The 14,457-nt window shown below is 48.0% G+C and overlaps 1 protein-coding gene across 1 annotated transcript; it reads left to right on the plus strand.

Annotated features, from left to right (window-relative positions):
* Positions 1-12,339: 12,339 nt before the first annotated feature.
* LOC144134884 (uncharacterized) lies at positions 12,340-13,401 on the plus strand. Its single transcript, XM_077667692.1, has one exon. It carries the CDS (start codon positions 12,368-12,370, stop codon positions 13,391-13,393), a length of 1,026 nt encoding a protein of 341 aa, XP_077523818.1. The 5' UTR covers positions 12,340-12,367; the 3' UTR covers positions 13,394-13,401.
* The last annotated feature ends 1,056 nt before the right edge of the window (positions 13,402-14,457 follow it).

Here is a 14,457-nt window from a genome sequence, read left to right on the forward strand (position 1 = left end):
CATTTTGCAGATTCTCTCAGATTATGAATTAAAATTTACCAATATAACTCACGAAAAATGTATATAACAGCTATATCGCTATTAGTGGCCTCTTAAGCGCCGCACTTTTTTTTCAGTAACGATTTTCAGTATCTGTTTTCTTGAGTGGTTAACCCATATCCCATTTTTCCGTCGACTTCCAAGAATACAAAATACATCAGTAAGCTAAATGCGTCTTCAAGTGTATTTCTAAAGGTGCCTGTGGCAGGAATGATATTATTTCAACGATATTAGTTCAATTGTAGAACAGCGCGCTGGGCTGGGCGGCTGTGTACCTTGCAGAAAGTATTGTGCCACGCTGGCCAAACCTCCAGGCGCCGGCAATGTTCGTGCGTGTTCTGAAACACACATTACACTTCAAAGTATTTCATATCAGCCGTACTGCACATTTCCGTTCTTCACGGCGCTAAGAGAAGCAAAAATAATGCATTAAAAAGCGCCAACAGTGAGGCATCAGTGTGTTTATTTCTAAGCTGAGTAACTTCGCATCCTTTTCCCTCCGAGTTGCAGTACTTTTCCGGAATATCTTCAAGAAGAAAGACGGTATGGATCGACGGCATCTTTTCCCGCTTACTAGACGTTGATGCCTGCTTCGAAATGATGCCTGCCTTGTGCGAGCTGAGAAACCGGAAGGAAAGCCATAAATGAACTGCGACGGCTATTACCGAACCGCTTGTCTGACTGGCAGTTAACACCGTAAACCGACAAGTGACAGGTGATCTGTCGTACTGTTAAGAGTATCGCCGTTTCACAAAGCTACCACCCGGGACCAGTGGGAACAGACCATTCTTTCTGTTTAGAAGACTTCCACCAGGCACAAAAGTTGAGTAACGTGACGAAAAAAGTGTAGTCAAGGATATTTCTAATATGTGGCCTGAAGAGAATGCTCACCTTTCTTCATGCATAAGCAATGTATTCATCGTGAGAAAACCGTTTGCGAACAGTCGAATTTACTGTGCATTCTGTCATGCCAGCCCTCGCATGCCGTGTCCCCTTCTGGCACAAATATATGTGCTTTCGAACTCTTATGGTTCGTAAACACTGACTTTTCCTTTAAATGAAACGCATTCATGTAAAGAATGCTCGCATGTGATTATTTTTCAAACATGTAACTGACGAGTGCGTTGGAAACTTCTGCCTTATTATCCTACGTGCTGCCTAAATACGTACGCTAACACCTGGCATTGTGATGTACCACCAAATAACAATGCTCTACAGTTATTTTAATACCGGTTCGTTATAAAAGCTGGAATCACATCCGTGTATTGCGTACGGGGAGTATATTTTGGCAACTCGGTGTCTTCGCTGCTAAGGAACCGCTGGGCCTCGCACTCGTAAATTTATTCCGTTTTGTTGAAATATTTTCGGGCGTTAAGGTCGGTATTAATCATCTGTACAGTGATTGGCGCTTTTCCGGTACAGTGTGTGGTACACTCCCGCCTTTTGAGTTAAGCTTACCGATGTTGCTCATGCGACACGTATGTAATGTATTGAAGAGCCTTGGTGCAAGGCTTCGGGAGGCATACGATGCCATTAAAATTTCATATTAGTAACTGTAAAGAGGCGCTTCATGCTCGGTAATGTAATTGAATACTATAACTGGAGTGCTGTTTTCATCCCTGTAACGAATCATGCACTTTCTTCATTCTGTCAGTTTGAGGAAGTTTAAAATCAAGAGTACATTACTTGATCGATACTTGTCCACATGTGCACAAATTTGCCACTCTATACAAGCAATCAACACCAAATATTGGTGCACGTAATAAATGCGAGCAATATTAGAACTCAATTTACTGCATTGAAAGGCAGTGCATGCATGCTCATGGGAGTGATTAATGCTGAGGTAAGAAGAAATAGGACTTCTGCACTTAACGTCTTACCGTGAACAGAAATGTGAAAGCCAATCAAGCGCTGATTGTGCAGATAGAGTGACACATTTATTTGATGGAGGAACAAACCGAGAGCAAAAAATCACTCACCGTGCACATGACGCAAATGATTTCACAGTCGCAAAAATATCGATAAGTTGGGCCTATTTACGCCACCTTCTAGTACCTGGCGAACACTACGCAAATATTTGCGTCGTGAAAACAGTGACCAAATGCAAAAATACTACATTTGAAGCTAACAAAATCAATGCAATACACCTAGGATCAGCTTTAATCGCAGGTGCCTGTTTGAACAGCAACTACAAAAGCCTTGCGTGCAGCTCAGTTCTCAAAATCTAAACATGATGTTTTTTCAAGGGGTTGTCATGGGAGATCCTGTGGTAGGCGCGGTGCTAACTTTGTGACATCTTTAGTTTCGTATCTGCCAAAGTGTTAACAGGGCACTGTAATAAACTGTCATAGTGCACCACGGTCTTTAGCAAATTCTGTGGTATCAGCTTGTTTTGATTTGCATTGTGTAGCGCCATATTCCAACGCGAATAAAAGATGAAACGGGAAGCCTGCCTAATATCAAGGGCAGAAAGCCCGATACTAAGCGAACGAAGTTGCCCTGCAGCGCACCAGTTGGATTACAAGCTCTTGATAAAGTCGCCAAATGAGTTACAAAGTCCTATGTTGGCATAGCACATCTTTTTTTTCTGCAACTGACATCGGGCGCAGATCACGGATTTAACTTGTTAGAAGATGTATCCCCAGCAAAGACGCCGAGCACACAGGGTAAATACCGTGAGAAAGAGACGAATAAATATTACTCACTGCAAATAACGCCGAAACTGCGATTTTTTTTTATGTGAAGGAGCAGGAAAGGGAAAGATTCACCTTAGGAAGCCGTGGTTTGCTTTAATATGAGCTGCTGTCTCGAGTGGATAGCAGCGACCATGCGAGATGATGACTACAGCCAAATCTTGCAGGAGAGCGACGAGCTTGATTCGAGATACCAGTCTTAACGAGCTGGAGGGTCTGCACATAGCAGGCTCAAACAAGGCAGGAAGCCACTTGTGTCTACCATCGACAAAGATGAACTTGTGTTGTTTGAGTCCAGTCAATACAGAGCCAATTTCCGACGGACGTTTCGTTTCCTCCATGCTAGCCTGTGTTTTTTACACTGCCGTCAAAAGGAAAGCGGCAGCACGCAGAGTAGATGGTTTTCTTTCCGTTCTTCAGTAGGCAGAGAGAAGAAATGTTCTCTCCTTGCTCATAATATTTTTGAAGCGAAGAAAAAATTTCCTCGCTGCAATTTTTTTTCTCTTTCATAAACCCTGCTTCATTGTTTTCAACTAGTTAAACGCCCCTCTTACTGAGATTTCCTTCTTTATTCACACAGCTATGTGGTCTTGCATGTTGACACTAACCGAAACAAAAGGACCATTCTATTTATTGTTATCTGCTCAACTACTTCTTCGTTTTAAGATGATGCAATTGACTCGTTCGTAGACTTTATGGAAAGGCACCTCTCCAAGCACTTCAGGACTCGAAAAGGCTAAACGTCTATGGGATACATGAACACCTTAATCATCATGCACTATGATGGCTGGTTGCAGACTAGAACTCCTCTTTGCGGAGAGCTCTCATGAGACATATCTCTCTTATTTTTAATTTAAGTTGAATGAGGTCTCTCAGGATTTCTACCAATTTACGCCGGGTTATGTCATTGCTGTTCCACTCCATGATATCTGGTCGAACATGAAGCACAGATTCTAGCATTAAAGCGGAGGCCCCCAAAAATTTACCGCTGGTTGCAGAACTATGTTGACCGCACTAACGACGATAATAAAAGCGTGCCACAAAACTGAATGGTGAACATCGTGGCTATGGTTGTGTAATCCGGTAAATAAATATAGCAAACGTGTACCAAAAGGGGTGTTCCCAAGCACGTTCATGCTTCTCCTCTAAGCCTTAATGCGCGGTTCAAAGTGAGTTCTTGCTAAGCCACTGCCTTCAACGCCGTCAACAGATGAACAGACTGAATTTGCATTAAACCAACTAATCATTGGGAGGATTTTGCCAAGAGTGAAATGAACTGAACTGGGCTACTGTGATATCTAAGTTATTGAACAAAGAATAAGTCGCTACCAGTAAGTAATGGCATGACACCTATTTGAGGAATGGGACCGAAGACGCAATTTGAGGAAAACAATGTTAACTCGAACCATGACGACTGCGGCATTGTGATGCATTGTGGCTTGAGATGTGCACATTGTAAAGCAACAGGACGGAGAAGTCGATATGCATCACCACAGTGACTTCATTTTCGGCAAGAGAGAAAATAAATGCTCGACTTCTGATCTATTCTCTCTACGCAGGGATATTTTCTTTCTACTTCATGGCACGTACTCCAATATAAAGCCACCTAAAAATATCACTCGGCTACTAAGGCATAAATTGTGGGAAAAAACTATTTAGACGCCTATTACTTGATTTCACGAATCAGAGACAGTGCAAGACTGGCCTTCGGCTTTGGAACCTTCAGAGGCTGGCGCTTAACGAAGCAGGCGACGAGAAGCACCGAACGCTCGGTCCTGCTCGGTCACGGGCGCTGGTCGGTCACTGGAGGATGACGTGGCCCAGCAACCCAGACAGCGGGCAGCGTCTAAGTAGCTGGCTGTGTTGCGCTAGCTTGCTAAATTTCTCCTTTTTGTCTGTGCCTGCTTGCTCCTGTTCTGGGGTGATTGGGCGCGGGGCGAGAGCTTAATCTCTACTTCTTTTCGCGGCCAAGGGTTTTCCCCTTAGTCGGCATCTCTTCCTCATGGCCAGCTCCCAATTGATCTTTTTTTTCGCAGTGGAGTTTCGAGCACTCCGGTCGATTTACTGCCTTCCGATGGAGGCGCTATCCAACTGAACAATCCGAAGGCAGTGCAGGCGGCTCTTGAGTCCACATCGAAGCACTTCATGCACATTACCGATGTGCGGCAGTTCGGCAGGGGTGGTATTTTGTGCAGGTCACCGGATGAAGACTGTATTGAAGACCTCCTAAAGTATACGGCCTTCGCCAACCACCTGATGAGCGCATTATTTCCGCTTCATCTAGCATGTTCCAAGGGCTTGGTCCGAGGGGTCGACTCTCGTTTGAGCCCTGTGGAAGCGCTTGAGAACCTCTCGCCTGCAGAAGTGATCGTAGTTCATCGATGCAGCAGGATGGTTGACGGAGTAAAAATTCCTACGGAGTCCGTCATTGCCACATTTCCAGAAATATTTTGCCCGTCAGAGATGAAGGTGTGGCCAATGGTTCTTCGAGCAGATACCTTTAACTCTCGGGCCCTTAAATGTCAAAACTGCTGGCGATTTGGCCACAGCGGCAAAGCCTGCAAATCAACCTTATGCTGCTGTGGCTGTGGGGAACATCATTGCAGAGAGGAATGTCCTGAACAGCAAGAGAAATGTTCTTTTGTAGTGGTGCTCACCCTGCTGATTCGCCTTACTGTCCTGCACGAGCACAAGAAGTTCAGGTGCTCGAGCTTATAGACAAGCGCAAATGCACGCAGAGAGAGGCTTTTGCCGTAGTCAAGGAGAGAGCTCAGGCTACTCTAGTGTTGCCGCCAAATGCCCAACCATAATGGAATCTAATTGGTCCCAGGCTATTACAGCGGCAGTTGAGAAAGCTGTGGCCAAAAGCAATGGATTGCATTATGGAAACCGTATCCACGTGCATTTTGCAGGTCATAGCTGCTCACATGACCAATCTTCTGCAGGCGTCCAACGCTTCGCTCTTGTCTTCTTTGGCTTTGGAAGCTACCCCTCCTTCTGTAGTAATCGATTCCGCTACACAGAGCCAAAAACAATGTGAGCATCAAAATGCCTCTCAGGCCTCTCCTTCGAACAGCGTTATGGACGCATCTTCTATGGACTGTATGGATAGGGAGTCTGATCTCTGCGCCCGGAAACGAAGTGGCTCTCCTCTGAATATTGCAGGTCCATCTTGCCCCCAGTCGAAGACAAAGAGAAGTAACGCAAGTCAAAATGCTAAGACCAGGATTATAGAAAAGGCAGTTGCGGCTGTGGCACTCCCGCCAAGATAGGGTTCTTAAGTGTACTCAAGAGTAATTGTCGATCTATATTCTCAGCTTCAACCGAAATAAATTGCCTATGCAATCAGCTTGTACCAGATTTAGCTGCTTTACAGGAAACATGGCTAACTTCAAATTTCAATAATCATCTCAAGGATTACCGTCCGTTCCGGCTTGACCGGTCATCACGACGGGGAAGGTTGTTAGTGTTCATCTCTACAAAGTTTTGCCACAGGGCATGCATTTCTTTCAAATATGTGGACAATGAATGTGAAATCCTTGCGGTCGACCTCAGTGTCTCAGTTCAACCGCCCTTTACGGTAGCTAATGCATATTTCCCGTCTGGTGAGCGTGACACTCGTCCCCTTGACTCACTCATGTCTAGTAGCCGATCTCACGTTCTATTATTGGAGACTAGAATTCGCATCATGTGACGTGGGGGTTTGAAACAGACTGCTTTGGTTCTAGACTATTTGATTGGGCTTCCGACAACAGCTTGATCTGCAACAATTCCGGATTGCCTACGTTTGTTCGGAGTCAATGCCGCTCTGCCTTGGATTTAACTTTTTCCTCCCCAGGAGTCTCTGTTATGTCTTGGGCGCCTGTTGACTGTGCAACAAACAGTGATCATCTACCGATTAGTTTCAAGTTTGCGTGTAAATTAACTCTTCCTGAGCGACATCAGCGCACGTTAATAAATTACAGTTGCTTTAAAGACACGCTAAAATCAGCCCTCCAAATCACTTCAGACCCTTGCGCTCAGAGAAGTGCCGAAAGCAGGGCTCCACATCTATGTTCAGTAATGGACCATGCAAGGCAAAAGTCCGAGTTTTTGGTTAAGAGAAACAAGGGTGCAATCGCGAACAATTAGTGGAATGCTGAGTGCACGCGTGAATATAGACGACGGAAAGCAGCTTGGAAGAAACTTCTCATCAATGTTCAAAAAATTGGTTGGATTATAAGTATGCTGAAGCAACATTTAGGCGCACTGTCGCCCGTTCAAAGGAGGAGTATAATACAAATCATTATGATTTCCTTTCACAATCAGGAAATAAACGAGCTTTGTTTAAGGCGCAACTAGGTGATTCCACCGGCTGCCAACATTGAAACCCTCGATCAGTCCCCTGCTGGCGTCGCAAAGCCCTTAGAGGATATTGCGTGTGGCCTAGAGCTTCGCTTTATATCTGCTTTACCTTTTCCTACTATATTCACATGCACCTCAAGTGATTTCACGGAGGTCTTCAAGTCTGAGCTGTCGCAAATTGTTCTCAGCTTATCCCTAGCGGCTACTGGCCCCGATAAGGTCACTTCATTTATGATCAAAATTTTGTTCAATGAATCTCCTGCAGACCTGTTGGTTCTAATTAACCATTCTATTAGATGTCCTTGGATAACGCATGAGTGGCGTCTTGCTGAAATAGTTCCATTGCTTAAAAAGCAAGGGGAGGGCTTAACTTTAGACAATATACGCCCTATTTCGTTAACATCGAACCTAGTGAAATTGTTGGAAAGGGTCCTTCTCAGCCGTGTCATATCATTCATTTGAGAAAATGCTCTATTGAATTCATGTCAAATTGGTATCAGGCCGGGTTGTTTAATTTGGTGTGTTCATACGGACCTAGAGAGTAAATTAGCTCGCATAGAAAACAGTCTGCTGCGCTTGTCACCTTAGATGTCAGTGAAGCGTACGACAGCGTCTAGCACTCGAATCTATTACTAAGATTACAGGAACTGAACTTTCCAAGCCATTTTGTAGCCTGGATTTCTGTTTCTTGAAAAATAGAGAATTTTACTGCTGCCATAATGGTGTTTCCTCAAGGAGATTTCCACAGACAAGAAGTGTACGACAAGGACCAGTTCTCTCACCTGTTCTTTTTAACATTTTTCTAAGCTCAATTCCATGCTTTCAAAATATGAAACCTTATGTGTACACCGAAGATATTGCATTTTTTGCATCCGCAGGTGACATTCACACTCTTTAACGAACCCTGCAATATTACCTCAATGTTCTTGACAACTTGTTAGGAAGAATTCATCTGTCCCTTAATGTGAAGAAATGCGAATATTTAGTATTTCCAGTTTCTGTTCCTGTAAATATCTGCCTGGTCAATAGAAATAACATAATACCTAAAGTTCAGGCGACTCTATCCTGGCGGCCACACTTGAGCAAGTTTCTGTAAAAGGAGTTCGGGCCATTGGCATCCTGCGAAGACTTTGTAGTGCTAGGTCAGGCATGAGAAGGCATGCACTTCTGATGATTTATAAAATGTACGTCCGCCCAATTTTGGAGTTTGAGAGTGTTTTATTATCAGGAGCTCCTGCCTATAAACTTCGCCACCTTGTGCTGTTGGAGCGTGAGGCATTGGGTCTTTGTCTGGGGCTTCCAAAATATGATGAAAAAACAGCGCAAGGAACGAGACGAAAACACGAAGGAAGAAGACACAGACACGGGCGCTGACTAACAACTGAAATTTTTATTTCGATGCAGGACACATATATAAAGTACAAAGATGGGGGTGTGTCCAAGGCGATCTTGCACAATCACCGAAACAGTGTGGTCACGTCCAAGGGTACAAACGATAAAAAGGTGAAAAGGCCGAAAGAAAGACAAAAAGGCGATAAAACCACGGTGTAAGAGGCCGGGACGGAAGGTGAAAGCGATGAAAGCGATGAAAACGATGAAAACAGATATGCACGCGCCAAAAGGGAAAAAACAGCGTTAAACTAACGGTAAAAACGGGACTAAAATCGCGGCACAAGGTGATTAACAAAAAGACAGAGAGGGGCATTTAAGAACAGGATTAAACGTTTACCCTGCCTCTAAGAAAATCCAATTCTTTTTGCGACAAGCACAGGGAGGGTGTACTCACACATTGTTTCTTTGCGTTGTGGATTTCGAATGCTTCTACGATTTCCCTGGATATCCTATCCCGTCCTTTAGCAAGAATTGTGCAGCGATGGAAATCTGGGTAACAGGTTTCGTCCGGATCATCATCCTTACGTTTGCACTTTTTGCAGTGCTTGGCAAGGTGCCCAGAAATTGCCAAACTGTCTACATTATTCCTGTGCTCTTGAAGCCTAATGTTGAGGCACCTGCCTGTTTGGCCAATATATCTCTTTCCACAGGATACGGGCAGAGAGTAGACGACGCCGGTTTTGCAGGGGACGAGTTGTTCCGAATGAGTCTGCCCACACCCACGGGCGATCAGAGGTTTGTTCACCTTCGGGCATAGGGCGGAAAGCTTGTTTGGCGCTGAAAAGACGACGTCAACCCCTGAACGCTTCGCGACCTTTTTAAGGCGGTGGCTGACCTCATGAATGTAGGGCATTACGACCAGTCTTCTGTTCCCCCTGTTGGACGCCTCCTGCGCGTCATGTCGTCCTTGTTTCTTGGCGACGGACCCGGCAACGGACACCAGAACGTTCAGGGGATATCCGGCGGTTGACAGGCGCTCGACCTGGTTGCTGAAACTATCCTGGAAACGATGTTCACAGGACGTCTGAAGCGCATTTTGAAAGCAAAGTCTTACTATCCCTCTCTTAACGAGTTTTGTATGGGCAGACATAAAAGGCAGAAGAGGTTTTTTACCCCTGGGCTGATAGGACCAGCAGGTATGCTAGTTAGAGAAATGCAGAGAAATGCCCTACATTCATGAGGTCAGCCACCGCCTCAAAATGGTCGCGAAGAGTTCAGGGGTTGACGTCGTCTTTTCAGCGCCAAACAAGCTTTCCGCCCTATGCCCGAAGGTGAACAAACCTCTGATCGCCCGTGGGTGTGGGCAGACTCATTCGGAACAACTCGTCCCCTGCAAAACCGGCGTCGTCTACTCTCTGCCCGTATCCTGTGGGAAGAGATATATTGGCCAAACAGGCAGGTGCCTCAACATTAGGCTTCAAGAGCACAGGAATAATGTAGACAGTTTGGCAATTTCTGGGCACCTTGCCAAGCACTGCAAAAAGTGCAAACGTAAGGATGATGATCCGGACGAAACCTGTTACCCAGATTTCCATCGCTGCAGAATTCTTGCTAAAGGACGGGATAGGATATCCAGGGAAATCGTAGAAGAATTCGAAATCCACAACGCAAAGGAACAATGTGTGAGTACACCCTCCCTGTGCTTGTCGCAAAAAGAATTGGATTTTCTTAGAGGCAGGGTAAACGTTTAATCCTGTTCTTAAATGCCTCTCTCTGTCTTTTTGTTAATCATCTCGTGCCGCGATTTTAGTCCCGTTTTTACCGTTAGTTTAACGCTGTTTTTTTTCCCTTTTGGCGCGTGCATATCTGTTTTCATCGTTTTCATCGCTTTCACATTCCGTCCCGGCCTCTTACACCGTGGTTTTATCGCCTTTATGTCTTTCTTTCGGCCTTTTTACCTTTTTATTGTTTGTAACCTTGGACTTGACCACACTGTTTCGGTGATTGTGCAGGATCGCCTTGGACACACCCCCATCTTTGTACTTTATATATGTGTCCTGCATCGAAATAAAAATTTCAGTTGTTAGTCAGCGCCCGTGTCTGTGTCTTCTTCCTTCGTGTTTTCGTCTCGTTCCTTGCGCTGTTTTTTCATCATGGATTACCAACTAGCCCGGCATCTTGCACTTCTGAACTTCCAAAATATGTCGTAAATGCTGTTCGGCACCTTCAGGCGCGTATCTCATCGGTATCAGCTAGGTTTCGCCTTTGAACAGTTCAAACATTTTTAAAATTGTGCGACTCTCCTCTTCACGCTTACCGCATAATATTTCTTAGTCAACCTTCCGCCTTTTTTAGTGCCACCTGGTCTGGTTTTCATACCCCGCAGATATGTTACGTGCAGTCTCTCCTTGATCCCATAAATATTCATTTCACAGATATCCGCCAAATGTATAACAACTCATCATCTGTCGAGATTGAACTCGATGACTTTCACCATCGAATGCAAAACTGCAGCCCTTCGCGCTTCTTCAGGGTCTGTTGCAGGACTACCTACGGTTTTCTCTCTCTCATGTTCTTATTGCTACTGATGCCTCGCAGGATCGCGAAAAGGCAGGTTTGGGAATTTTTTCGCCTTCACTTGATTGATCTTTTTCTCTCCGTCTTCCTGATTTTACTCCAATTTTTCTGGCTGAATTACTAGCAGTAATATTAGTCTTACGAAAATTAGGAACTACCGTTTCCCAGGTCGTGGTTATGACAGACTCTCTGTCCAATGTCTCTTCCTTATCCTCACCCACTGAGTCTCAGGCATTACGCCTCTTAAGTACCTGATTCCGCTCCATCTAAATTCGGTAAGGTTGCTTTGATACCAGGTCACATGGGCTTTCACTTAAATGAGGATGCAGATTCCTTAGCAAGAGCCTCTCTCTTCAGCTCAATTGTTGCGGTCCTGCCAACGTGTGCATATACAGCTGCGTTGAGGTTTCACAGCTACACAATATTTCAGGAATTTGCTGCCTCGGCTCTTACATCATCTCCCGAATATCAGCATCTTCTGCATCCTTGGAGTAGCAAAGACTGGCGCTCATGCAGACTAGAGGTCTCTTTCCCGCGCTTGCGTTGGCGGGTTCCTCTTCTAAACTTCTACATTCACAGATCTGGTCTGGCGGCTTCCCCACTGTGCCCTTTTTGTGCCGAACCTGAGACAATAGATCACTTCCTGCTGTTCTGCCGCCGCTTCTCTCATTTGAGGAAGCGTCTTTTGCAAATTTCATTTCATCAACTGGGCTTGCCAGTGTCCTCCGCGGTTTTTCTTTCCATTGTCGCTTCGTTGCTTCGACGAAGCGACAGGAGTGTGCTCTCTACTGTGCAAAATTTTCTTCAAGAAACGCAGCGACTCCCAATCTAATTTCTTTTTCGCGCTCTCAGTTAGTACGACATTGAAATATTACAGGCATTGTACACTATTATGCACATTAAGCCATTGTCCCGTCTTCGATCTCCAAGTTAACAGGACCCCTGTCCTTCCGTGTTCCAATCTATCAGACTACATACTATAACTATTCCTTTTCCCGTCAAAACTTTTGCTGTATCCAGAAAAGCAATTAACCGCCTGTTTCTTGGCCGCTCCCCCGTATTGGGTATGTGCCAGCAACGTATGAAGCCTTCCTTCCTTCGCTTCGTGCGTGCTCTGGACTGAACGCTGCCTCTGGTCTGTTCCTGGACTGTACCGCAGGTGGTTCGCAACGCTGTGCTTTGCAGGACGTTTCTTATTACAAGTTGTGGAGCTGCCAACGATCCCTTCGCCCTGGAGCTTCGCACCCGCGAATTGCCTACCACCTCTAATATGCCTGTCCCTCCTGCTCCTCCAGATGGGTCTGCGCCACGTGAACCGCCTATACCATGCTCCAGACGGAAGGGCCCTCCTGTCTCGGCTCCGCCGAGCACCGGACTCCCGCATGGGGCTCCTGTATAACACTTTCCACAGGCTCTTCGGCCCCCCTGTCAACCAGGCACCATTCCCGCCCCCACCAACAAGGCCGCCGCTTCCCATCTCGGTGGACATCCGGAGCTGCAGTAGGCGCCGCACACCTGTTGCTGCCCTGCAGCAGACTGCTGCCACCCTGCTGCAGGAGTCCCTGGGAGGACATCTCCAGGTCTACACCGACGGCTCGGTACTTCCAGCAACAGGCCAGGCCGCTGCGGCCTGCGTAGCACCGGCCTTAGGTGCAGCACTGTCGTGCCACCTGCGGTTCCCAGCCAACTCCACGGCAGCTGAACTGGCGGGCCTCCACCTGGCAGCAGACCTGCTCCTCCTGCTGCCTGGACAGCAACCCGCAGTCATCTTAACCGACTCGAGAGCAGCCCTCCAGCTGCTGCGCCAGCACCAGCCCATACAGCACACGGTGGGCAACCTTAAGGCCCGACTTATGGCCATCCAGGATGCTGGCCGTCCGGTCTCCCTACAGTGGCTGCCTTCACACGTTGGCATCACTGGGAACGAGGCTGCGGATCAGCTGGCCGGAGCCGCCCACACCAATGGCTCCCCGGTGTCCTCAAAAGTAACGCAGCTGGACTTCGCCCGTCCTGCTCTTCGGCAGGCCGTACGGGCCCTCCACCCCGATCCCCGCGTGGCCTCAGGAGTCCGCTTCATGCGGGTACCCGACTGCCTGCCACGGAGGGAACGGGCCCTAATCCTGCGACTACGAACGGGCTGCTCATGGACACAGGCCCGGCTACACCGACATGGCAGAGCCCCATCCCCGGCCTGCTCCTTCTGTGGGGCAGACGAGACTCTGGGCCACCTCCTCTGTGCCTGCCCGAACCTAGAGGCCGCCCGGCGTGACATGACTGCAGGGTACCGCAACCTAGGGCTGCCCTCCTACTCGGACCAAGACCTGCTGCACCCAAAGCGCAGCCAGACTGATGCCTTCCGACTGCTGCTGGAATTCCTACAATCTACGGGATTAGCCAGTCGGCTATAAGCCTGGCTCGCATCCCGTGATCCAGAACACGGCCCATATTTCCTGGAAACCCCCAGCAGTCGGCGCAGCTCATGACTTTGGCGGCAGATTGTTCACCACCTCGACACCTGCCGTGGTGCCCTGAACGCGAGTGCGGGGCCCCGACGCGCCGTCTCCCATGGCGGTATCCCCCTGCTGCTGTCCTGAAGCAGCCCCCCGGCGGTACGACCAGGCCCGCATCCCGAGATCCTGGACACGGCCGCCGGTCCCTTGTGCGCCAGCCCGCTGGCGCCCCAGCTGTAACCACAGCTCCTGCGCGCCGCCGGAAACGGCGGTTTTCCTTAGCGCACCCCGCCGCGCTGCTACCCTGTAGCAGTTTACCCCGCGGTCCTCATCGACTGCCACATGGTGGCCTCCTGCAGCCAACCCGGCTGAGCTGTAGTCATCGCCCACCTCCGCCCAGCCTTTCGGCCGGACCGGGCAAGTGAGCTGCCTGCCTCCTGCAAGCCCCCGACGTGCACGCGCCACTCCCAGTGCGTGCCGTTCACCCTCCCCAGTTGTGGCTACTGCTGCTGCTGGGACCTGCCTTCCTGGACACCACGGACCACCAGCGCACGTTGCAAGCGGACATCCCCCTCCCCACATCCCCTTTCCCCATCCCCGCTCCAAGCTGTGCCCCCGCGATATGGGTGGCAGAAATCGAGCACATTCCCCCCACATAGCCACAAGAAGATATGCCTGAGACCTTCACCCAAACCGCTTCATCGCTTCTGTCGGCTGTCTTCTGTTCCGGCGCCGCGTGCCAGGGCGACCCGGCCGTCTTCAGAGGCACAGATGACACCGATGTAGAGGTTTGGTTGCCCTCCTATGAACGCGTAAGCGCAAACAATAAGTGGGACGATACCCTCCACCTCACCACGTTATCTTTTAAATGAGCGAAGTAGCCAATCAATGGTTTCGAAACCACGAGGCTGTCATCTCAAGCTGGGCAGCTCTAAAATCCAGCCTGAAAGAACTTTTCGGCCGTCCCGCAGTGCGTAAACTTCGCCCCGATCAACTCTTCCAAAGTCGGGCCCAGCAAAACG

This window comes from Amblyomma americanum, chromosome 5 (assembly GCF_052857255.1).
Source record: "Amblyomma americanum isolate KBUSLIRL-KWMA chromosome 5, ASM5285725v1, whole genome shotgun sequence".
NCBI lineage: Eukaryota > Metazoa > Arthropoda > Arachnida > Ixodida > Ixodidae > Amblyomma > Amblyomma americanum.

What these genes read in the sequence shown, in the direction of transcription:
- LOC144134884 (XM_077667692.1), top strand. Translation starts at nt 12,368, where the DNA reads ATGGGGCTCCTGTATAACACTTTCCACAGGCTCTTCGGCCCCCCTGTC.